The following is a 27,362-nucleotide window of genomic DNA, read 5'->3' as shown; positions in this document are numbered from 1 at the left end:
TTTTCTTTATCTCCTAAGATGGGACAGCAAAAAAGGGTTTTTTCTTTTTAATTTGAATTTTGTTTCAATTTAAGAGGAAAATCGATATATTTCTCTGTTTGAGTTATCGACCATAAAGAGTTGACATATATTATATAATTAACTATTTTAATACAAAATATAGCTAATGCAAATGATTCTTATACCACGGTCATTGAAATATTATATTATTTTAATCGTTAGATTTTATATTGAAAAGTATATGCTATTTATTAAAAACAATATGCCGTTTTTCCTTTGGAGAAAATGGAGTACTATGTACAGGATGTCCCAAAATCGAGGGTGACCATTGGGATCTCGGAAACCGTAAGAGTTACGGGGTCGGTTAAAAAAAGCAAAGTTGCGCAATTTGGAGCTTAATAAAATGACGCTTAAAAAATTTTAAAATTCCGGATACTTCCGGAGATATCCAAAAAAAAAAACCGAAATTTATCAAAATCGTTTTTACCTTCTACCGACTGAAAGAGATATCGGAAAACTAAAAACAGTTTTTCATTGCCACTTTTTATACTTTGCAACATGACGCAAAAAAAATAAATTGACGTTTCGTTTTTTTTTTCGATCATCAACTTTATTTTTTCTTATGGGCGCCATATTGAATTTTCTCATTTTTAAAAAGTATTTTTAATTGCCTTTAAAATGAGGTATCGCACTTGCATGTCCGATTATTCCTTCAAGTACTTCCCATAAGAACTCAATGCGATTATATCAATGGGATTTGTTAACAAGTTTATCTGGGAAATTATCATCAACTCTGTTTTATATATGAACCAAAGTTATGAAATACCCCGTATTCAATTGATATTTTTAAAACCAATTTAATAATGTGTTACAGGTATTATTTTAATCAAAAAGATTTTTTAAATATAAATGGCAAGTAGGCCATGCCAAAGTGACATGGCCGTTGCTATGTAACAAAAAAATAAAGGCGGCTATGACTTAAAACAATTGGATTGCTTAGATCAAACGTCAGTGTCACCTGTTTTCCCTTTTTTTTTAGCAATTCTTTAGCTTTTAAATTCTTAAAAAAATAAGAAAATGCTATTTTCAAATTTAGAAAAGCGCGATATATTGCGAATTTATTTTGGAACAAATCGAAATGCTAGAATTTCAAGTGAGCGTTTCTTACATGCATATCCCGACCGGTTGCAGTCGCATGAGAATTACTTTGCGAAACTTGATAAAAATTTGGTGAAATTTGGAAGTTTGGAAACACCAAGAAAAAAGTATGGCCGACGAATAACCGCTGCGGCAGAACAAAATATTTTAAATGTTGTAAGTTTTAAAACATTATTAACAAAAGTTAATACAGCTATTAACAATATCTGTTCTTTTTATTTAAGGTGAGTAATGCACCTCGAGGGTCAATAAGATAATTTTAGAATGAAATGCATGTGCCCAAATGAAAATATGGCGAACTTAACTTTAAAGAATTTAACTTTAAATTACCATCCATATAAAATTCATCTAAGTCAAAAACTTAGACCAGGTGACAATATTAGACGGCTGGAATTTTGCCACTGGCTCTCCAACAAAATTTATGAACATTTATTCGGCGGTAGAAAATCAAAGACAACACGCAGAAGTCAGGTCACAGGGTCGAACTTGTTTCAACGGGTGGGTAGAATTATGGCGCAACAAAATTATTGGCTCTGTTATTTACGAGGGAAGTTTATCTTCCTAAAGGTATACCGAATTGTTTTTAAACAACATATTAGAACAATTTGAAGATGAGCCTCTTAATATTGTAAGAGAGTTATGGTGGCAGCAGGATTGCGCGCCTCCCGATTATTCACAAATCACCTAAATGAAATATTTCCAAATAAATGGATAGGAAAGCACGAAGCTGTGCAATGACCTGCTAGACGTCAGATTTGAATCCTTTTAATAATTTTTTACGGGGTTACCTTAAAAATTAATTATTTTGCGACACAACTGTCGACATATTTCATTTAAGGCGTAAATTAATAAGAGAAATTAGCTCAATTCCCGCATTCAACATGCAATGTTAAAATTAGTCGAGTTTCTGCAAAATGTATCAAATCAGAAGGATATCAATTTGAACATATATTTGTAAATATTTTTTATTGCATTTTGGTGATTATTTACTTACTACCTAAAAATACTTTTAAAAAATGAGAAAATACAATATGGCGCTCATAAGAAAAAATAAAGTTGCTGATGATCGAAAAATAACAAAACGTCGGATTAATTTTTTTTTGTGTTGTAGGACATAAAAAGTGGTAATGAAAAACTGCTTTTAGTTTTCCGATGTCTCTTTAAATAAAGTCGGTAGAAGGTAAAAACGATTTTGACAATTTTCGATTTTTTTCGGATAACTCCGGTATTCAGGTAGTATATTCAAGTATTCGGAATTTAAATTTTTTTTAAGCTCCAAATTGCGCAACTTTGCCTCTATTTAACCGACCCTGTAACTGGTTTCCGAGATTCCAATGGTAACCCTCGAATTTGGGATACCCTATACATATGTTTTGGGTACTTTATCTTATAATGTTTATTAATTTAATTTTAACTTAATATAAAGCCAAAGAATATAGAAATTTAATGAATTTAATAACAGATACGAAAACTAGATATTTTAAGTCATCTTTAATAATATTAGAATTTTATAATAAAGAAATAAGAGGTAAATAAAGTTGATAATATTTTGAAGCATAAGATAAAAAGTGGTAAGTTTCAACATATCTGATATATTTTAAGTAGGTGGTAATTCCATTGATACATTTTTAAAAATTCGTTCATATTACGTTTATTTTAGGTGATATTTATATGTGCTGCGTCAAGTTACCCAACTGTAATAATATACATATTCATATAATAAAACTATTACATCGTAAATTTCATGACAAACGCCATATTTTGCATATATCAAAATAAGTTAAAAAGTTGAAGAAAACTATGACCCACTTTTTGTTCACTTAAGCGAGAATTGATCATTAAGTTGCACAATTTAAATTATGCAAGAAATAATAGATTTGGTTAAATAAGTGTATAGTTTGTCGGGTAAATATGAGTCGTAAGTAATTTAGAGAAGTAAGATGGAACATAATTTTATATATCTGCCTCTAATAATCCATAAACAAGTTAATTTATTTAATGAGTGCCTTGTATATTCCTTTTTTGAAATACTGTATTATTTTAATCAACTAAACAAGGTGCTATGTAAGCAGGTTCAGTTAAATATCTAAATAAACTTAATTTTGCGTAATTTTCAACATATTTTATTGCTTAGGAACAATTCTTTATTCATTATTTTTTATTTTTAAATATTTGAAACATACAATAAAATTAATTCGAAAAAAGTGCCAATAGTGTAACTCATAGTAAGTGGTGTGAAAAAATCAAGCTGTTTTAAAATGTGAACAAGTATTGTTTTATTAGTTTTTCACAAAGAAGAACAAATTTAAATCTATTTACTTTATTAATAATGAACTACTTAAATAAGTTTTGTCAATCAGAGCCCTGGGGGTAATTTTTGATGAGAAAGTTTCATTTGTAGATCATATAGACATCTGTTAATAGCTCGAAGATGCTAGGTTTTTAAATAAGAAATTGGAAGTATTTTTTTATTAGAAGCAATGGAGATTGTTTTGCGATTTGGTAAGATCCATTTTGGAATGTTCTGTTATCAGGTGATCTTATTTTCAGGAACATAGAGAGTCACTGAAAAAAATCTAGCGAATATTTTAAAGGGTTTGCGCATACGACATTATGATACCTTTCATGTACATACCGATATATGTACACTGTTTAAGAATGGAGTTATCTTGGTATTTGCTTATGTTGTACGAACTTGTTGCTCAAAAATTTAAGTGAATCTGATTGTGAAAACTTTTTAGAGTGTATTTGATTAGTAGATAATATTGTTTAAGAAAGGAATTAAAAATTAAAGGTTTGATGTTGAAAAATTTAGGATTTTGTATATTTAGTTTCTAGGCAATTTGCAATGCTGCTTAAAGACGCATTAAAAAAATTTGATATAATTAAATCAGTTAGGTACTACACCTTTTGGTAAGTCCTATAGTGGTGGTAAAAAAGAATAAGAAAAGGATTAAAGATTCATGATTGAACGGCCACCTTTATTAAATATTATTTAGAATGCAATGAAAGAAGTTGCAGCTTGCAGAAAATTTTATTGATTTCTCACCATCATATGCGATTATTTTTCTGAAAATTTCTCATATGAAATCAAACTTATGATAGTGTTTCGTTTGCCCTGAAACAAGCTATTTGACATGCCAAATTGGCTTTATTAAATTCAATAAACATCGCAAAAAAATTTGAATTTCTGGCAAAAGGATCAAACTAATTTAAGGGTAAATACCAGAAAACATACAACTCCTTTTTTTAAATACGACTACTCGTATATAGTATATTTATATTTTAAGTCAAACCTTAAAAAATATAATCAAATCGAAAGTATATTCAACAAACTCATAATTAAAAAAAATCAAATCAGTTACTTCGTAGTTAATTATTATAATTTGTAAATCATTCCCAAATTTTTAGTCCGAATTAGTTAACAAATAATGTATTTTACGAAAGACTTTAGCAATCGTTAAATGTACGTTTAATATATTAGATTGTTAAGGTAATTTAAGTAATATAAAACGAGCTAAAAATAGATTTATTAAATAATTCTGCAGAATTTTTAAATATTGCATTTAACTAAGGAGCACGTACCTGAAGACTAGTGGAAGCGGGCGCTGCGTAAACTGCAAAAAGTAATACACTAATTACACACGCGAAACTTACTAAGCCCCTCATGATAATCTGAAAATAAAAAGAACTAATTAAATTAAAAATTCCTAATTTCAATTTTTTTATATATTTATGTATATGTATGTTTAATCGGAAAAAAAAGATAAAGATAATTAAAATAATTTTATTTAATAAATGTTGGGTGTTGAACAGGTGTGAAACATTTAGCATAAAAGAGGTCATGTAAAATTGCTGGACTTACTTCTAAGCTATACTTTTTTACTATATTTTTAAACTGATGACACCAGCACATATTGTGATTATGCCAGAAAAAATGTGTATTCTTTTAAATTATTTTAAATTTAAAACGAACAATTCATCTTAAGTTTTTAGCCGATTATAACTCACCTAAACTATCAAAGAATAAAAAGGACCAATCTTTCAGTTTATTTAGGTGGTTTTATTTATAATATTTTAGTTTTGGTCCCGAGTTTCCAAAAGGACAATTTTTATAACACAAAAAATACTCAAGCCGAAATCCAATTGACTTAACTCATTGAACAGATTTTGATTGAGGCCTAATATAGGCTAAAACATTGACTTCAAACAAAAACAGATTTAAACAACTTGGATTTTAATTGACCCCACATCCAACTTAAGCCTTAAAAGTAGTAAAAATACAGTATCTGCGGTAAATCGACTGGCGTAAAAAAATATTTCAGGAGGTTCCTTAACAAAATCAGTATTTCATTTATAATAATTTATAATTATTATACCAACGTGCAAAATATATATTGTGGCACCATAAATAAATATATATGGTGGCTTGGAATAAAAGGAAACTATAGTTTTTTATATTTTTAGGTGAACAGGTGTTAATTTTCTAATTGTAGTAATTTTTAAAATGAAGTACTATCCATTAATTTTAAAATATTAAATTTGTGTGAACTAGGGAAAACAAGTTTTGATCATATTTTGTTTTTTATCAGCTCTACACGAGTATTAAAAATTAATATATTATAATGTGAACATTCACTTTTTAGACGTAGATTTTTGTATTAGTGACTTATTAATATCATCAAGAAATAATTTTACTAAAAGAAATTGTAATTTTTAGTACAATCAGATAATCAACAATTTGTTATATTTGCATCCGGATAAATTCAAAGTAGCGAATAAATTCAATTTTAAAAATGAAATGGACAGTTCCTAAAAAAAAATGTTCGAAACAGTCGGTTCTAATATTTGGTTTAGGGCTTTTCTACGTAGAAATTAAATATATAGGGTGATTAAAAAAAAAATATGACGTCACTAATATGTTTTCTGAATGGAAACGACCATATTTTTAATGCAGAACCAGAAAGAACGCATTATTTTACAAAGGATATAGTATAAATCAATAATAATAATTTTTCGTTTAAAATTCCTTATGTAACTACTATTCATTTGTACCATATCTTTTTTCCACCTATAAAAACCCTAAACCCAGTATCGTATAAAATCGACAGGTTCAGGAATTTTTTTCAGAAACAGTCCGTTTCATTTTTATTGAATTTATCAGCTACTTTACGGATGCACTGTATATGAATGAAGCAAATGAAAAACACTATTCCATTAAACTTATTTCATACGATTACTACTACGCAAATTTAAATTACATATAATATTCTATTTTATAATTTCAAATATTATTATTTCACATTGTATTATAACACGGCATTCATAATTATTCTTAGAACATATAATTTTCTCTCGAGATGTATAAATGTAGAGGAAATCAAATTATAAACTATTTGAAATTAAAAGATTAAGAAAAATTTCTTCTAAACCGGATCAGAAAACCACTAAATAAGGCAAAAAAAGTAAATTAATGTAACATACCTACATGCTAACATAACTACAAACATACCTACATGCATATTATTTTTTTTTAAACAAAGAAGTTCTCTAGTTCCGTTTATCTTAGGGTCCCCGAGTATATTTTTTTTAGAATTTTACAATTTTCATGTAGTTTTTATATTAGAGAAATTTTGAATAAAGTTAAGGATATCCAGTTAAATCTCTGTAACAATACCAGCAGATTTCGAAAAAACCCCATTAATTAATAACGATTCTAAAAAGTCGACTAAATTAACTGAGTATATAAAAAAGACACACAATATAAAACTACAACATTGAAATTTAATAATAATAAGACAAATATTTTTTCATAACAATCAAGAAATCTTGAAAGATGGTAGATCGTGGATGAATATAGCAGTACGCAACCTTGGACTCCAAGAGCCCAATGTTGCCCATTTTGTTGGACACTTTAATGCTTTTAACATTGAATAAATTCTAAGAAGCTTTAGAGAAAGAGAAAATTTCTTGCTGGTCGTTCAAGCAATTATTATTCCAAAATAAATTTAAAAAAAATAGTGCTTTATTTCAATTTGTTGTCTCCTATAGTACTATTATAAAATATATAGTCAGATATTTTATTTTTGGGCCACTATTCAACTTCATTTTTTTAAATATCATAATTTTACAACACTTATTTACATTTACAGTAAAATTCGCCTTTTTAGTTTTTAATTTATACAATCAAGAATATATATGTTTGATTCCATAATTAGTTAATATTTATGTTTAATTCATAAATGGAAACAATTTAAAATTTATTGTTTCAAAAAAGGTATAACTTATTTTAATAAAAAATAATTTAATTACAATTTATAAAATAAAATTTATAATTTTAAAAATATCTAGTAGACAGTGTGGACCCTAGGTTTTTAAAATTTTCTTGAAGGATTTTTTTATTTGTTTAAATTTTTCTAAGAAAAAAATATAAAATAGGCAATAAATTATTTAATAAGGGCAATTTATGTATGAATTTTCAACCCTTTAGTCATTATAGGTACTGAGATATAGACGTTTCGGTCTTAGAATTTTGTTTTTTTATTATTTTTATTAAGTACTGAGACTTAAAAAAATGGTACTGACTTTCTAAATCTACCTAAATAAAGAAACTAAATCCTTAAGAAATTAATTATTATTATTAATTTTTGAGCTCATCACTGGATTTTCAGGCACATTGTAAAAAAACCATTGTGAGTTTCTGAATGAAACTTTTAAAAGAACATTTAAGAGAGTCGTTGCTATAAGTCTTATAGGAGTTTCATAAACAAATTGTTTATGAAACTCGGTTAAATTCGGTTAAATTAACCGAAATTTACTTAATTATTTGCTATATAGCTTTTTTTATCTGAGCTATATTTACATCTGTGCTATTAGTAACCATACCCCCGCAGCTTCGCTCGCGTGGAAATAAAATGATTTATCGATTTTGTGTTTGGGTACCGAAAGCCCCCGCAAAGCAAAAGGTCTCGCGTGAGAATTATCAATTGTTCAATACTTGCTTAATGTTATTGCAAAACGAACAATAAATCCGCTATTTAAACCAGCCTATAAAGGGTAAACCTCTTAGGGCAAAAACACATGTGCTTATTTTCCTATTATTCCGTAGCACAGTTTGCTAATGCCAGGCGTAATGCCACTCGCATTCCAGTTCAGTTCAGTCCGCATTCGATACACTTTAGCTTTATTGCAGAATACTTGTCCCTTAAATGATTGTTTCACTAGTATTCAATAATTCTTAATATATTTACAAATATTTATTATACTATGTCTTTAACTGCTCTAGATTTAATCATAATAAACATTTTTTAAATATCTTATATAGGATGTCTTTTTTTGGTTCACTTTTATAATAATAAATATCATCATGCTATGCTTTTGGTTAGTTTTATTATTAACAATTTCTTTAAAGTCAGGTGTATTATAGTGCCATGTAATCTATTTTTTGTCTTAAATATGTTTAACGAAAAAACAAATAATTGTAGGCGCTTAGTAGTAGCTATTATTATTATTATATATTTAGTAGTAGTATCCTAGTTTATTTTAATGTAGTGGCCTATTTCATTTAAATTGAATAAAAAATTAAGTTTTATATACTAATAGAATAGAAGACTGGAAAAAATATTTATACGATGCCCTTAAAGTTCTGTTTTTAAATTTTATAATACTTCTTTATAAAGGAAAAAAATGCTATAACAAAATGTAATTTGTAGAATTATTGAATAAATTACTAGATTGATAAGATCCTCTTGGAATGTGTCCAGAAAAAATTAAATGAAATAATCCAACTTTCGGGTTCTACTATCTTCGGAGCTTTAAGGTAGATTTTAAAACTACGTTAAATTGAACATTAAATAAGACATTTAACCGTATTTTTATGGTTACCGAGATCCCGATGATAAAAAAATAATTAATATTTTAAGAAAACTAGACTCTTTATTAATTACGTTAAACCTATTTTAAAGAAAATCTCCATTAAAGCGCACAGTATACTATTGCAATATATTGCTTTTTATGCAAGTAAGAAATTTTAATTCAAAACTAGTTAAATCTACCTTTTTACTATAGTGTACTACAAAATATCACATCTGACGTTCACATTATAAATTCACTAAAATATTTTTTAAACCATTAACTAAACTCACCGTTCTGAAATTTAAAATGAATATAACTTTTCCTTGAATCTAGTTACTCGTTTAAGCTTGCTAGTTTTTATTAGTTTAACTCAAGTTTTTATTTTTTCTTTTCTATATAGGATAACAAGAGATAACTTTCATTAAAAATATTTACAAAAAACTATTGCAGAACTTTCTGTTACTTAAAACGCATGACCTAAAGAAAATTATGGCTTGAACTATAATGAAATGACTTTCGTGAAACTGCTGTTATTAGTCGAAATAAAGAGTAGAGGGAAAGAAGTTATCATTGAACAAGTGAGGTTAACGACTGGCCTGGTGATGCTATTGAATAACGTTTAGGTTTCGTTGCGTTATTGCAAATTAATGTAAAGTAATTTAATTAGTTAGTATCCTTACATATATATTTTGATGAGTTTAGTATGGCCAAATTCCAAGGTGTTTACAAACCGGGTCATCAAGTTATGTAACCAGGTAACTACTAACGAATTATCTATGTGTGTCGAGTATTTTACCTCGTAATTATTTAATTATTTATAGATAGATCAATTCTATCTATGATGCGATTTTTTTTCATAATTATCTCATAATTCCTATTTTTTTATAACAAGTGCATTAATAAATTAATAGCGTAATATTAGGACAAATAAAATAGAACAGTTAATTATAACAAATATTATTTAGGTTCTTTAAAATGTTATTCTCTATAAAGTTGATTTATTTTTTATGTCTTTTATGAATTCTTGAGATTTTGACGTTGGTCACCTATGTACTGTATTTTCTTACTACTGAATATAATTTAAATTTAACATTTTTCCACAGATCTTATTCTCATCAGTTAAGCAGGGAACCTCACGCAAAAGGAGTATATCATTGCAATCTCATCCCACCTAAGTGTTGCTATAGGTATAGAGGAATTCGACACGCAATTGGACATGATCTCCGTATGCTTCCAAGTGGTATTTAGCTGTATATCAAAATATTGACTAATTTGAAGTATTTAATGGCGAAGATCTTCGTTTCGTTTAGTGTTTTTATTGAGTGTGTATATTTAGCATTCTATAAATATGATTATATAAAATTTCACAGGCCGCTGGGAATTTTATAATTGATATTGGTTGTATTTAATGAAACTAAAAGTGTTATTTTTATTCGCCATTCTCCTCCCGCAAGGCTTTAAATAATCAAAGGATATTACCGCGGTAATTCAGCCACAGTCACCTTTGATGATAGACTCATTAAACAAGAATGGTTTGTGGAAGAATTCAGCTATTTTTAAAATTTTGGGAAAAATGTGGATCCTAATACAAATATTTGAAATACTTTAGAACAAGAGAATCTGTTAATTACAGTAGCGTAGAAATAGTTGGCTAACGTACTCTTTAGCTAAAGAAGGTGTTTTTTTTGAGCTTTTTATTTAATACTAGCCGAAGCCGCGAACCCGCCGCGCTGCTTCGCTCGCGTGGAAGTAGATTGAATTATCGACTTTGGGTAAGTAGCACCAAATGACGCCGAGTAAGCAAAAGCAAAGGACGTTGCGCGTAAATGGTCATATGACTCTATTGCTCAACATTTACGTAATGTTATTGCAAAATCACAATCACAACATACACCCAATACAAAAATATATATTGAAACTTTGATTTGTAAATGGAAAGAAGAAAATAAGTAACCTCAAATTGCTTTAATACAAAACAAACAAAATTAATTGCTAAAAACAGCTGTAACAGAAGGGGAAGACCTTAAACCATACAAATGGCGGCCCCCTATGTATCCACCTAAAATTGGATGCGCAGTGGTCTATGCACATTCTACCTTTATCATATTTCTATGATCAGCTGTTTTTGGCAATTAGTTGTTTATTATTGAACAGTTGAGGTTATTTATTTTGTTCTTTCTGTTTACAAATTGAAATTTTAATATATTTTTTGTATTGGGTGCATGTTAGTTCTTTTAAATATTTTTTTAAGATTATATGTGACAGAAAAAACACATGCTATGCAGCTATATTCTCGCGAAAGAAGACCATACTAGTGCTAGGCGATGTTTATCGATGATTTCTTGACATCGATGTAGGAAAACACCGATGTTTTTAAAGCATCAATGTAACCTTTCGATGTCAACATCGATGTTTCATTCCGATGTCCCCGCACTAGACCATACAAATGGCAGCCATGGTCATTAGACAATCGGCGCAGGTCTTGGCCCATTCTACCCTTTCTCTATTTCTACGATGCACATTCTACCTTTATCATATTTCAATGCCTTTAACCTTCTACGATTCCGTAGCGCAATTGAGGCGTGATGTTGCAACTACGCCGCAGCGACACTAGGCTAGGTTCAAGCTCGATTATGTTAAATTTTATTTTAGTAAGCGACTGACGTCGGTGGGGAGTGTATCTCTTGCGGCAAAATTTAAAAAAATATATTACGCGTAATTCGTATAATATTTTTCTAATGCAGGAATTACATGTGCAGAAACCGCACAGATTCGTAATTAACATTTTTTTAAGATAACCTCATAAATAAAAGTCATTTAGTGACAAATCGGAAGATCTTGGAATCCATTTAATATTGCCACTCTCGCTAATAAGGTGGTTAGGAAAAGTATTTGTTAAAAATTCTTTTACTCTAACCGCATTACGAGCAGGACTAAAATTGAAAACCTTTGTGTTCGTTTTACTGAGACCAGTGATTAACAATGAAAAAATTCTGTTTACCATGTAATGGAACAGATCACTGATCTGAAAACAAAATATTTTCTAAGAAATTTTAATTTTCATTTACCTTTTCCATTATTAATTAAAAAAATTGCTATTCTTCGCCATTGATCTTCAGAAAACACTTCTTGAGTTTTGGAACATTTAAAACATTTGTATCCATGTTTTTTCCAAATACTCGTCACAGTTTTATGGTGCATATCCAGTTCCTCTCCAACACTTTTGCTGCTCGATCGTGTTGAATTTAAAACTAAAGCACTACAGACCTTTTCTTTAGGTCATATGCTGGACTTTTTTAATGGGTGGTTCTTTAACTTTAATGTGACAATTTCTACAGGAGGCAAAAAATGTCTTAAAATTTGAGAGAAGAATTGGAACCAGAAATCCGTCTATTTTTGAAATTTACTCAAACAAATCCCTGCATTGTATTGCCGAACAGCAGAGGTGATGTACCAGAGACGCCAAGGGTTGTAAAGAGCAACTGATAATCGACTCTGCTTTCTGCAATTAGGTTTACAACAAAATAATAACTTTTTGGCTACATTCATTGACTATCGAAATATTTTTAATGAGGAGCCATATCAATGGCTCAAAGAAATACTTAAATTATATAGAGTAAATGACTAGATCACTTTCTTTTTAAAGTACACTATGTCAACTTGGCTAATATCTATTAACTTCTGATAACACAATAATACAAGGAAGCAGAATCCCAATTCGCATAGATATATTTCTGGAAAAGTCCCTAAACCCTTTGGCGTTTTACCTCGTCATGAATCCACTATGAACCCTAATAAGTTTATTTTGGGCATCGAATTGCTATAAACAACAATTAAAAATTAGCCAGGCTTAATCATATACTTTATATGAATGATTTTAAGTTGGTAGCCGCTATCATAAAATCAAATGCTAAAAATAGTAGAAGAGTTTTATGATAGCATAGGAATGACCTTATGAGTAAATAGATAAAGTAGCAATATAATTTTCAGATGGGGAGCGTGCACTATCGAAGCAATAAACGCCGAGGAAAGCTAAACATTTTTAGGGATAAAACAAATTATAAGAATATGCGGAATAAATTAATAAGAAACAAAAAAATGAAATCTAGTTCTAAAATCTAGTTCTAAGTTCTATCTAGCTTCTAAAAATGAATTTTAGTACCAAAATCTTGTTTAAGGCCTTAAACATTAACCCGATCTTTGGTGTTAAACCATATTGCCGCGAAAAGAGAATTGGACCATATAGGCAAACAACTGGTGATTATTCTGTTTTTAGGTAGGTGAAACATTCCAAGTGCGTACAACAGTATGCGAAGCGAACTCAACAACACTTTTTTTTCACACGGGCTTTTTTAAGCTCTAGGTTTAAATTCATCACAGTACCGAGCAGAGTGTGGTCAAAAGTTGTGTTGTGAAACGGAAACATGACATTTCAGCAAGATTCGACAATGATGTGTCGAAGGGGTAGCTTTTCGTATAAGAATTGAGGTAAATATCTGAGTCCATCCAGTGTATTACAAAATGTCGGAAATTTATACCAACAAAATATTAAGAGTGACGCGATGTGCCAAAAAAAATATTAGAGCTAGCAGGAAACTCATTTTTTTTTGCCAGATTACGAGAATAGATGTACTATATTTGAAGTATGTTCTGAAGTTGACGAACATAAATAGTACTGCGACCGGAATATACTTACAGATTAGCCGAGAAGTAACAATATATTTGACTTAATTCTAACAGGTAAAGTTCCTAGAGAAACAGCACTTATAATTATTGGTAACCCGAACATTATTAATATCATCAAGAAGATCATTAAGTAGAGAAATTTAAAATACCGAATTCGAAGACAATGGAAAATGAGAGAAGTTTAGATTATTCCAACCATTATATTAATAATATGAATAATTTCGAGTAGACTAATCGAAAGCAAACATCTACAAATAGTAATATCAATATTATTATTATATATTTATTATTATTATTTTATATGTATTTTGTATGAGCTTATTTAGGTTTCTACTTATGTCTAGTTTAACATTTTTATCTCTAGGGTCCAGTTTTTAGTGGTTCATATTGTTTAAAGACCTCATTTTAGGCTCCATCTGAGATTATTTAGGTCATTCTATTGTTAATCCTAGAAATTTAAACTTTCTAGATTTAATATACTTTCTTTATTTTTGGCCAAATTTGCTTCTAAATAAATGGGGATTTCAAAAATAGTTTTGGTTTTTGGAAAAATCAGTGTCGCCCCATTTTCTTTTTCAAACATTGTCAGTTCAAACCTCGTACGTACGTCATTAGTAAATATTAAAAAAAAAGAATTACGTCAAAAATTGCTCGTTAATGATGGTGTGTTCAAAATTTTATAAAAAGATCTAAAAGCCATAAAAAATTAATATAAAAAACCATTTTTTTTTAAGTTTTAACACTCTGTAGCCCAAAAGCTAAGAGGCTTAGAACATATGTTGATGAAGCTTTTTATCTTAAAATCACCCGAGGATTCATAACCTGCCTTACCAACACTCAATTAATTAACACCCTTAATCATAAACACCATAAATATATATATTTTTTAATTTTATTATTGTTTTGTTCCGAATTTTTAACTACATAAAAATTGTAGTTAAGCACACATTTAAATCTAAAGCTTAAAGGTGAACTTGTTCTTACAATAATAATTATTTAATAGCTCTTTCAAATTTAAGAAATTATCAACTTTTAATTCTCATTCAACATCAACGGCAGTTTTTAAGTAATTACGAGCTATGGAAGTTTATCAAGCAAACAAAGTTATCAAAGCAAGCCTAATGTTCTGACTTCTTACTTTTGAATCCGCTATAGCTAGTTACCACGTATAAGCAAGATCATTTTCTACAACAGAACTTAATTACTGTCTTGTATAGATAGGGTAAGAAAGTACTGGTTAAAAGATCTTTAAAATTTCTTATACTTTTTCCCAAAATATAAAATATTTCTAAAATCCTAAGTAAAGCTTAATGTAGGAGCCAAAAGCCTATATTTGGGCATTTAAAAAAATATTAATATACTCTCAAACTTGGAACACCTGTTTATTATGAAGCTGATATAAACTTAAACGTTATACATCCAGAGTATTTTATCTTATTATAAAACTCTATAGCCAAAATATTCCATGTTTTTGACCATTAATAACCATGGAACATGTTCGCAGGACAGTGTAGTCGAATAACATTGAAAACAGATTTCATTTTCACCATTTTGTAATTTATGAGTTTAAAATACCTTTATTGATATTAGATTTAAAGGAGTGTCAAGACAATAAAGACAGGCTATAAACGTCCAACGATTTTCTCAAAAAAAAAATTCTTAGAAGCCCATTTCATGGATAATTTGAATATTTAAGGAAATAATCTATAAAAAGGCTGAGTCGGGAGAAACGCACCAAACTCCAGATGAATATTGCATGAAAATAATGTAAAAAAACTCATACTTATCTGATTCTTATTGGTTTTTAAATTATAGCGTAATTAAAATGTTTTAAATAGTTCACCGCTTCTTGTCACAAAAGCTGTACACGTTTTAGAAAATCGTCTTAAAGGAGAGAACTACATACTTTTATTTGGGAAATGAGTTAGTAGCATTATATAAACATCGGATTGCAAATGTATTATTAGCATGATGAAGCTCCTGCACATTTCGCTCATCAGCTCAAGCAATATTTGGGTGAAGAGTTTCCAGGATTATGGATTGGTCGCGGTGATCCTATTAGTTGACCTCCTAGACCTCCAGACCTCATACCACTGGACTATTATTTGTGGGGGTGTTTTAAAAAGTGAAAGTCAATACTCGGGAGGCACTAATTTGACGCATTAAAAATGCGGCAGTGTTTATCAAAAAAAGAAATGAATCGCTTAGAAAAGGGCCCTTCGTAAAAAAAGAAGAATGTGCTTAGAGGTTGATGGCGACTCACCCTGTATAAATGAATAATTTACAAACAAGTTAAATTTAACTCTATATTCTGATTTACTTTAAAACCATTCTTACATAAGACCGTTACACGACCAGCTCTTAACAAAAATGTAATAAATGAATTTTCGTATTTCTTAACAGCAGATTGTGTTGCCACGCGAAACTATGAGAAAAGTAAAAGGGCATATTTATTAGATTGACCTCTATCAGCTATTTTTATTTTACCATTTGTTGCTATACTAATAAATATGTATCTGTGCAACACAATTACTTACTAGCTGGTACTTTGTTTTGATCGTAACAAAATAATAAATATCAAAAAAATTAAATAATTTAATTAACTAATAAATAATTTGAATCACACAAATTAAAAAAATATATATTTTTAATTTTTTATGTCTAACTTTTTTTGAGAAATTTAAAAAACATTTGACAATAATATTTCCAAACATTTGCTGCTAAAAAGAGATATTAAGTATATTGATATGTGACATTACCAGACTGGAAAGCACAATTTATTTTTGCTAGTAATCTACCTTTAATAAAAATCAAAAAATATTTATTTTCTGAATGCCTCCTTTGGAGAACCACTGTTAAAAGTCACTAGCAGCTAGTTTAAAGCATTCTAGTTTACTAAGGGGCAACGTATTTTTTTGAAATGTAAGTAAAAGACTGAGAAAGAAAGAGGTAAATGAAAAGCTGACTTGCCATGATTATATGAAAGATTGGGGCTAACTTAAATTTTATTACGAATCGTAGTGACAATAACGTTGGGTCTATATATAAGATATTATTGCAATGTTAGTGAGATATATGGCATTTTACAGAAAGAAAAAAAAATTTTAAAAAAATTACTCACAGGGATACTGGTGATAGAAGAAGATTAGGTATGGCGAAAGAAATTGGTAAAAAGTATTGTAATATCCCTAGAAGCATCAATAGAATATTTAAAATTATGTTTAATGTGTTAATAAAAAAAGAAATCAAAACAGAAAGGGTTGATAGCAAAACCTATAATTTCAACAGGCTTTAATAAAAGGGGACAAAGTGATTTAATTGAAATGCAAACTAAATCAAATGGTCTATTTAAATTTATTATGATTTATCAGAATTTTTTGACAAAATTCATATTCCTTAGACCCCTAAAATCTAAACGCGCGGAGAAGTTGCCTATAATGTAATGGATATTTTTTGTATCACTGAAGCCTCTTGTGTCCTACATAATAATAATAGCAGAGAGTTTGTAATTTAAATAATAACTAGACATAGTAAGCCACGTCACTCACAAAGCCAGAGTTCTATTGAGAGGGCAAGCCAAGATGTGCGAAACATTTTAATTGATTGGATGCAAAAAAAAAAGATCAATGGTTAGAAGATTTAAGATTTTTACAATGAAAAAAAAACTGATCGTTTCTCACAGAGGCGTTCTGAGAATTCCATATAAGGCTATACTTGACACTCCATTTATTAATGGTTTAATTCATTTAAACCCTCCCTTTAAAATCATAGAACAACTACAAGATAAGGAGAATGTCTATAAACTGCAAATGACTACAGCTGAAGATAAGGAAGACACATTATTATCTAATGAATCAGATACAGAACTACTGTATAACACTGACAACCATGATAGGAAGAGTTTGAACATTACTATAGAAAAATTCTTAGAGAATATTATAATAATATATTTCTAAGAGCTAGAGAATAAAGTTGCACAAGAACATCTGAACATCCATTATCAGGTATTTATATAATAAGTCAATAATAGTAGATTAAATACAGTTAAAGATTTTTTAGAGAAAACAAAGCTCGCTTAAAATATATAAATCAACATTGTTATGACAGCGTTAACAGCTTAAAAAAGCAGGCAAAGAAATTCCAAATTCCAAATCCAAATTCCCTAAAATTGAAATTGGACAGAAAGTTTAAGTTAAAATTCCTGATGTCGACAGAGGCCGCTTAGGTCTTCGTAACGTCTTCGCTGTTGTATTGTCTAAAAAGAGAATTTTGACCAACTTGGAACTTAAATTGGTGTTTTGGAAAAGCTATATGCAAGGATTAAATTTCTGGTTGAATAACTCAAATAATTATAGAGATTATAAGTACCTTATTATATTTTTTTTATATCCATCTCAAATTAATACATAAACATTATGGGATGTACCTGTTCATACTTAATTCAGTTTGAGAATAATTGCAGCAATGGAATCCAATTCATCACAAGGCTTTATACAGTGCAACTGTCATAAACAATGTAGTGACAAAAAATGCAAATGTGTAACAAATAAAATAAAATTATTAGTAAATGTCATTTAAGTACATCCGCAATAAATAAAACAATATAACATAACATGTGTATTAATTGCATTTAAAATTATTGCTTTTGTCTTATTCGGCCTTGTCTTATAACGTATATGGTCATTTTGGGATGTGTTAAGATTGTGGTAGCCAAATGCCAAATTGTGTGAGTCTTTCGAAATATGACCTAGAATGAATATATGCTCAATTATTTCGGCCTATGGCAGAATTCGCCATCTGTCTCCAACATGTATATACCTTGTGTTAAGAAATTATATAAGTGCGTAGCCGGAGTTTGCGCGGTCAAAATCTATCCGCTATACTTTCTTAGTAATGTCATTTTTATTAAAAAAAAATAAATTTTGAATTCTTATTTTCATTTTTCTGAGGTTCCTTTTGTATATTTTAGGTAGAATTGCAAATTATAAAATCTGGATTTAAAGGTTTGAGTCTATGTTAGATATTACATTAGAAACCACCCGTGTTCCTAAAACTAGTGCTATAAAAAACTATTTCTAAAATTAAAACGAGTAAGTACTCACCTTATTATATATAATTTACAGATGAAGAATTAAATAGTCTTAAAGAATTTTAATTCATTATCCCTATAAATTAATTTCAATCAAGAGACGACGATTTGAAGATAGCGCTGTCAAAGTTATTTTTTGTTTATAATTACTGAAATAACCATCACAATCATAAAAATTACCAAAGATTTGCATTAGGCATCCTTATCGATAGAAATATTAAAATTGTCAGAGGCCTAGAGTGTAGAAAGGCGCATGTGCTTATTTTTTGCACTAAAATGTGCAGATGCATCATGGTGCATTAACACATTAACTAACGTTATTATAGTGGAACATTTTGAAGTAATATGGATAATCTTATTTCTAAAACAATTCCGTATGCTTCTCCTGTAAATCAGGTCCTTAATTATCCCTCGCCAAACTTAAAAAAAAATGTTGCTGATGTCTCGATTGAATTTGCCTCAGATGCATGTTGTGAAAGAAATGCGAACTTAACTAAAATGACATTCATTTTTCTACCCAGCTCGATAAGCCAGCAAAAAAAAAAATGAAGAAATCTATCTCAGTCTTTTTTAGCAATTTTGAGTCTACCCTGACCATTAATTGTTCTATTTATTCATTCCACCATTATATTTAACTCGTTTTCTTAATTCTATGCTTTGAAAATTTCGGCATTGGTCTAGATGTACTCAAGTAGAAGGTACGTGAAATATGAAGAATGTACTTACCGAATGTAGTTATATGTACAATTAATTGTATATGCACAAAATCGACAAGTCCATTCTGTTAAAGAATGTCGATGGATCGACAGAAGGTATGCCTCAACCCATTTGCTGAAGTAATCAGTGGTGAAGCAGAATAGTAGGAATAACTGTCTTTCTTGGTAATATCATTTAGTCGCTGGTGGTCGATATAAAATCTGCTAGATCTGGCCTTTTTATTTACAACGGAAAAGATCCAAGAATGTTCATTATCATCAACATTAGTAAAATGTAATTGATTTACTAATGTTGTTATGAAAGTTGAAGGTTAGATTTCAATGACGATACATTTACAAGTAATTGGTGCATACGAATTAAGTTGGAATTACTGCTTCAATAAATATAAGAAATTTGTTGGGAAAGGAAGGAACCTATATATGCAATAATTTTTATTTATTAATTTTATACAGTAGATTCGGCGATGTGGCAAACAAGAGCGTAATCATATCAAAAATGTTTAATTCCAGATAGAAGAAGCATTTAAATTACGATTTAGATTGAAAATACAATGTGCTTTGGCAGTACTATATTCAAAACAGAAGTCACCAACATCTTATATATTTAACAATTGGAGTGTTATTATTATTTATAATTAACTTTAGAAGACAGAATGTAAAATTAATAAATATATTTAATTTGCCAATTATAAATAAAAAAGAAAATTAAAAAAAGCAGTAAACATCAAATATAATAACATTAGTAAAATCTAATTGATTTACTAATGTTGCTATGAAAGTTAAAGGTTTGATTTCAATGACGATACATTTACAAGTAATTGGTGCATACGAATTAAGTTGGAATTACTGCTTCAATAAATATAAGAAATGTGTTGGGAAAGGAAGGAACCTATATATGCAATAATTTTTATTTATTAATTTTATACAGTAGATTCGGCGATGTGGCAAACAAGAGCGTAATCATATCAAAAATGTTTAATTTTAGATAGAAGAAGCAATTGAATTACGATTTAGATTCAAAATACAATGTGCTTTGGCAGTACTATGTTCAAAACAGAAGTCACCAACATCTTATATATTCAACAATTGGATTGTAACCAAAAGTAGATATAAAATTAGTTTATTAAACGACGATAAAAAATATGAACAATGTGTTAAAATTGGCTACTAGAATTATATTTGCTTATTTATCTTAGGATAATAAATGGTGCAATACATATCTAAAGACTAGCGCATGTCATTTAAAAAAAAAGTTTGTGGCTTAACCAGATAGAGATACAAGTCCTGAAAAATTTAACAAGAAACTTAAATGACGTGGTAAACATTTTTAGAGCAAGGAAAAAATTGTATTATGATCTTTATACAGTAAACGGGAAAAATATAAAACAATTTTAAAAAAAAATATATGAAGGCGTGTTAAAAAAACGCTCGCATACGTCGATTAATATTTTAAGCCGTGGTCAATACGACCTTTTTTATTTTAAATAGAGCACCCTGGATCTAATTACATTTTTTTTTTACACAAAATCATAAACATTTTGATGTATCACATGTCAAACCTTTATTTAACTCTTTTTATGATACCCGAATCATATACAGGGTGTTCATTTGAAAACTTCCCACCACGGATTTATCGAAAACCACTGTTTAAAAAAAAAAACGCCGAAATACGTCAAAAGGTTTGTCAAGGGGGACAACTTTCTAACCTAAAATTACTTCACCCTCTGCCCCCAGGGTCATCCCCTTAAAAATTTTAAATGGCAAGGGGTATCGAGTAATAGCTTGTTTAAAAGGCCTTTCGAAGTCTTTTATTTTGACGTTTGATTTTTTTAAATCGGTCGATTCGTTTTCGAGAAAATTAGAAAAATCTTTGTTTATCTTAATTTGTTCAGATAGAAAACAAAAACAATGAAAATATTAGTTTTTATTTCAATAAGTGTTCAAAATGTTGCCCGTTAGGGTTTGCTAAATCTACAATTCGTTTATAATTTAAAACAGAAACTACCAACATAAACAGCAATTCCGAAGATTAGACGTGGAAAAAACTAAATAATAACCTGATTTTTTTTTCCGCATTCTTTTCAACACAGATATCCTAGGCGAACTGTATTCAATGTTATACCTGCTTAGTTATTTATAGTTGCTGAGGAAAATAAAGAATTTATTTTGCCGTCAGTTACATTTGTGACAGTCTTGGAATAGTGAAAATTTATTTGTTGAATTGAAGATTTTACTTCCAAAATGGTTTACACAATAGCCGAAAGAGTGGAAATTATTCTAATTTATTGTGCCAAAAATCAATGTGCTTAGCAAACTGCCGTCACGTTTAACGCCAGACATCCGGAGAAGATAACTTCGTATAGGTATGTTTTGGACCTTGTTACTAAGTTTACTGAAACTGGATCTGTTGCAAATAAAAAATGTGATCATCGGCGAATTTTGGATGAAGCCGCTCAAGTTGAAGTTTTGGGTCATTTTGGAATAAATCCTAATACTTCATCACGTAAAATTGTTGCTGCCACTGGTATTTTATTAGACTCTTTTCACGCAGTTACCAAATTTCATAAATTTCATCCATTCAAAATGAAAATATTGCAAGAGTTAACCAAAGACGATTTCGATAGGCGAGTTGAGTTTTGTAAAAAAATTACTGAAACGATTACTGATAATACTATTCATGTAAAGAATATCTGCTTCAGTGATGAATGCACATTTTATCTAAATGGATTTATTAATAAGCATAACTGTAGATATTGCAGCATTGAAAATCCTCATGCATTTGTAGAAGGGCATACCCAGTACCCTCAAAAAATTAATGTAATGGCAGGCATTTTTGGAAATAAAGTGATTGGGCCATTATTTATTAATGGAAATTTAAATGGAGACATTTATTTGGATATGTTGGAAAATACCATCAATCCGCTTATCACTGAATTCATTGAAAACCAAATCAATGATGATGGAAACCCTATACTTGATGAGGCTGAAATATATTTCCAGCAAGACGGCGCTCCTCCTCACTATGTTCTTCCCGTTCGGCAATGGCTAGACGACGAGTTTCCAGATAAATGGATAGGGCGAAGGGGGCCTATAGAATAACCTGCTAGATCTCCTGATATAACGCCGTTAGACTTTTTATTATGGGGTCATTTGCAATCTATTGTGTTTACTCCCCAACATGATATCCCACAACATGTTTTTGAAAATGTCCGTCAGGAATTTGAACATCGGCTATATCATTGCTTGGCCAAAAACGGGCAATATTTTGAACACTTATTGAAATAAAAACTGATATTTTCATGTTTTTGTTTTCTATCTGAACAAATTAAGATAAACAAAGATTTTTCTAATTTTCTCGAAAACGAATCGACCGATTTAAAAAAATCAAACGTCAAAATAAAAGACTTCGAAAGACCTTTTAAACAAGCTATTACTCGATACCCATTGTCATTTAAAATTTTTAAGGACACGACCCTGGGGGGCTATGGGTGAGAGGGGGTGAAGTAATTTTAGGTTAGAAAGTTGTCCCCCTTGACAAACCTTTTGACGTATTTCGGCGTTTTTTTTTTAAACAGTGTTTTTCGATAAGTCCGTGGTGGGAAGTTTTCAAATGAACACCCTGTATATACTACTTACTATATATACATCACACGTATCATATTTTATATGTTTAAAGAAAGAAGGAATTAAAATATAAGAATGGTAAAGTAAAAGCCGGCTTTTTCGTTTTTAGTAGAATAAGTTTTATAGGCTTTTAAATTCATATATATATATATATATATATATATACAGGGTGTCCCAAAATTAGTGGACGAAACGCGAACCCTGTATTCTTTGGTCAAAAATAACCTCACTTTTTCCTATAAACATATATCGGCAAACGCCCCCCAAGGGAGCTACGCCCCTTTTAAAGGGGGCACCTGAAGATGGTTTTTTCCACTTATTTTTAAAAAAAAATTGTGTGCAAAGTTTTTGTTTTTTTTTTTATTAAAATTTTAAAAATTTGAATCTTTTTACGTAAAAAAAGTACCTCTTGATCAATAACTCAACGAGTTACCATTTTCGAGAAAAACGCATTTAGAAATAACGCTGCATAGTATTATTTTCGCTACCAATTTTTCTGAAAACTTAGTAGCAGGCTTTGGAAAAAATTGACACACTGCATAATGACATTAACATTTGTTGTAATTAATTACTTGTCATTTTGCATTCAAATTGTTAATATCTTTTTAACTATGGAAGACTTTTCGACCCGTGAAAAAGTAGATATTCATTTTATGTATGGATTTTGCAATGGAAACGCACATGCCGCTGCACGAGAGTATCGGCGGAGGTTTCCTGCAAGAAGGCTTCCACATTGGAAAGTTTTTGTTAGAATTCATAGAAATTTACTTGAATATGGATCCTTCGAACGTGCTCGAGGGCAAGGAAGACCAATTGCAAATGATGGTTATGGGGAAGTACTGAATTTAATTGAAGAAAACCCTCAAATATCATTGAGAACCTTAGAAGAGATTACCAATATCCCAAAGTCAAATGTAAGTAAAATTAAATATGATAAATAAATAATTAAGTACCTAATTTGTTATCCAAAAAATTAAATTTAAAGTACTTATAACTGAAAATTGAGATTGGTATAAATAGTGTTGTTATTAATTATTATCGTCGGATCGCATTAAATTCATTTCAAAATATTCTAATTACTATTATTATTTACTTTATTTACTTGGATAAGTCTTATCACAAACATCAAACACCCCAAAACAAATCCTTTTGACGACTAACTGGAATGTTTAGTGGCTTACTAAGGTTTAGGCTTATTTCCTATGCAATTTAAAATATTTAAAAATAATTTTAGATTGGAAGAATGACTAAGATGTTAGGATACCATCCTTTCCATTATAAAAGGGTTCAGAAGTTAGAAGAAGAAGATTTTCCAGCTCGAGTAGACTTTTGTCATTGAATTTTTAAATCACCCAAATCTTCGTCAGAAAATGTAGTGGTCAGATGAGGCAACTTTTTCTAGGAGTAAGGGGTAACTTTAACAGCCGTAATACCCATTTTTGGAGCATCGAGAATCCGAGAGTAGTTCGACGATCTAACTTTCAGCATAGATTTTCCTTTAACGTATGGGCGGGTTTGATAGGAGATAAATTGATAGGCCCAATTATTTTGCCACACAGGTTAACTGGTCGTCATTATTTAAATTTTCTTCAAAACAATCTCAGAGATTTACTGGATGATGTTCCCATAGAAACTCGGTTGGAAATGATTTTTCAGCACGATGGGGCACCAGCTCACTACAGCCGACAGGTGAAAAACTGGCTGGACAATAATTTTACAGGCAGATGGATAGGCCGAGGTGGTCCAATAAACTGGCCTGCACGATCGCCCGACTTTAATCCTCTGGATTATTATCTTTGGGGTAATATGTGCAATATTATTTATGCCACTGAAATTGATACTCCAGAGGAGCTTTAGAGGCAAATTCTCGCAGCTGCAGGCCAAATAAGAGAAAACCGATTTGAAATTCTTAGATCGACCCAAAACATTCAATAAAGATCCAGGTTATGCATTCAGGGAAACGGAAACTTGTTTGAACATTTGCCTCAAATAAATTAGTATTTTTATCTGTTTGCAATTTTATTTGTCAATTTAATTTTGAAGCGTGCTATTGAGTTTTAATAAAAATTGTTATTAATAATACTATGCAGCGTTATTTTTAAATGCGTTTTTCTCTAAAATGGTAATTCCTAGCGTTATTGATCAAGAGGTACTTTTATATATATATATTAAAGGGATGCATATTATTGTCGTTCAGAATTCTTTGCACAGAATAATAAGTTAGGCCTAAATCATCTGCTGCACTCCGGATGGAAGCTTGTGGATATGCGTGAAAGTAGGCTAAAACATTCACGATGTTGTCCTCATCAGACGTTACAAGCTTGGGCAAACTTGTATCATTTTTAAGTTGTGAACCAAATTGTATAAAGTTATTTTGTATTCGCACAAATTTTCTTTTATCCATTTTTTGTAAATTCGGGTACATTTCTTTGAACTTTCTGCATGTTCTTGCTACAATTTTGTCACATTGTCCATAAATAATAAATAGATTCATCAAAACTTCATTTGAATAACTATTTCTTTCCATTTTAATGAATTTTTAGGTCACTATTTTAAAAAAACAGCCAAGAGTATTTACTATTAGTCAACTAAATGTCATTGTCAAACATCAATAGCATAGCATTGTTTCATCATGACCTTTCATGGCCAACTAAAGCAAATATGTCAAAATATTCCGATTTTTACAGAAAATTGCTTTTATTTCCGAAACCGAACTACTTCGATATACGAACATAATACCTCTTTAGACAGGGATTTTAATTTTCTTTTAGAATATGTTATAATATACAGGGTGTTCCATTTAAAAAAATGCACTTGTTAACATTTTTGTATCTAGCGGTAAAATCACTCATTTTGAGCAACCCTGTATAACGTAGAACAAATTTTCATAGTGAAAAATAATGTACAATACTTCCATAAATTACGTTTATAATTTCAAGGTTCTGCGCATTCCAGTGCCGTAGTAATACAAATTTATTGGGATCTATGTTTTCGTTAAAAAATAAAGGAAACAATTAATTTCTCGAAAATCACTAAAGATAGGTATAGGAATACCTTATACAGAACCAATCACAAAGTAATAGCGGGTCGGAAAATAAAAAAATATACAGGGTATTCCATTTAAAATAACAAAGTTGCTACTACTTTTTGGTATAAGCGGCAACGCTGCATCGCTAAAAATATTTTTAATCATTAGATCATCAGCTAAGACCCATGTTGCCAAATTTTCAAAAAAAAAAATTTTCCGTTCTCCGTAAACGTCTAAGGTACCATCAACCATCAATCACCCTGTATATATATATATATCTATATATTATATATATATATAGAGATATTATATATGTATGATATATATAATGTATAATATATATAGAGATATTCATAGAGTTACACACCAAAATATGGCTATACCATGTCTTATAAAAATGTAAAAATGTTGCAGGTTTACGAGATACATGGTATTTAAAGTTGGAATTTTAATTTAAAATTACCTAATAATTTTGTGATTTTAAGTAGTATCGTCTTAAAAATTGACGGCTTTATGTGTTTGATGTGTTTTCATTGATATGTAAATTACGAATTTTGTGGTAAATTGAGCATTATTTATACAGGGCGTTAGTTACAGCCTGTTAGTTAGGTAATCTACAACATATCTTTTTTGCCTAATCAGTTATGGCTAAAACGACTAGAAAATCTAAACGACAGTTCAATTTTGAATAAAAAAGGTACTCCTGTTTATTCCACGAACTCTATCAGTTCTTAAGCTATTTGCATTTTAAACAGTCAGCGTAAAAAATCCTAAGCCACCGTTATTATATTGGCTTAATAGGAATTGTTTCTTTAAAATTACTACTATGCTGGGTAACAACAGTAAAATCAACAAATAACAATCAGTAACAATATCAGAAGAACACTTCAAAGTAAATGCTCAAAATACCCGCCTTCCACTTCAATACACTTTGTAAGGCGTCTCCTTAAAGATCTTTGAATATTAAATAACAAACACTTGTTGATTATTTTTGATATTAGCAGCTTCTTGAATTTTCTGTCGTAATTCTTCGATGGAATTAATTGTATCTTTCTAAACCATGTCCTTCATTTGTTACTATATTGAGAAGTCTAAAGGGTTTAAGTCTGGACGTGGAGGTGGCTAAGCAAATTACCTGCCAAGCCCAATCCACCGGTGAGGAAAACGTTCATTTTAGGTATCGCCGTACTGATAGAGAAAAGTTTCG

The 27,362-nt window shown here is 29.8% G+C and overlaps 1 protein-coding gene and 1 long non-coding RNA gene across 6 annotated transcripts in view; one reads left to right on the top strand and one right to left on the bottom strand.

The window, feature by feature from the left end:
* Positions 1-27,362, bottom strand: part of LOC126744819 (uncharacterized) — a 68,517-nt gene that overhangs the window by 31,158 nt on the left and 9,997 nt on the right. For 4 of the 5 annotated variants that reach the window (XM_050452377.1, XM_050452381.1, XM_050452382.1 and 1 more), the window contains one exon: positions 4,744-4,833. In XM_050452377.1, coding sequence (XP_050308334.1) covers positions 4,744-4,827 — 84 coding nt within the window. In that variant the 5' untranslated portion in view covers positions 4,828-4,833. Of the gene's footprint in view, positions 1-4,743; positions 4,850-27,362 lie in introns of all 5 variants that reach the window. The other variant, XM_050452380.1, reaches the window with a different exon arrangement.
* Positions 1-27,362, top strand: part of LOC126744821 (uncharacterized) — a 71,824-nt gene that overhangs the window by 35,713 nt on the left and 8,749 nt on the right. The window lies entirely within an intron of this gene.

The sequence above is a fragment of the Anthonomus grandis genome, chromosome 14 (genome assembly GCF_022605725.1).
Source record: "Anthonomus grandis grandis chromosome 14, icAntGran1.3, whole genome shotgun sequence".
NCBI classification, from domain to species: domain Eukaryota; kingdom Metazoa; phylum Arthropoda; class Insecta; order Coleoptera; family Curculionidae; genus Anthonomus; species Anthonomus grandis.
This window is presented reverse-complemented; position numbering and strand designations above follow the sequence as displayed.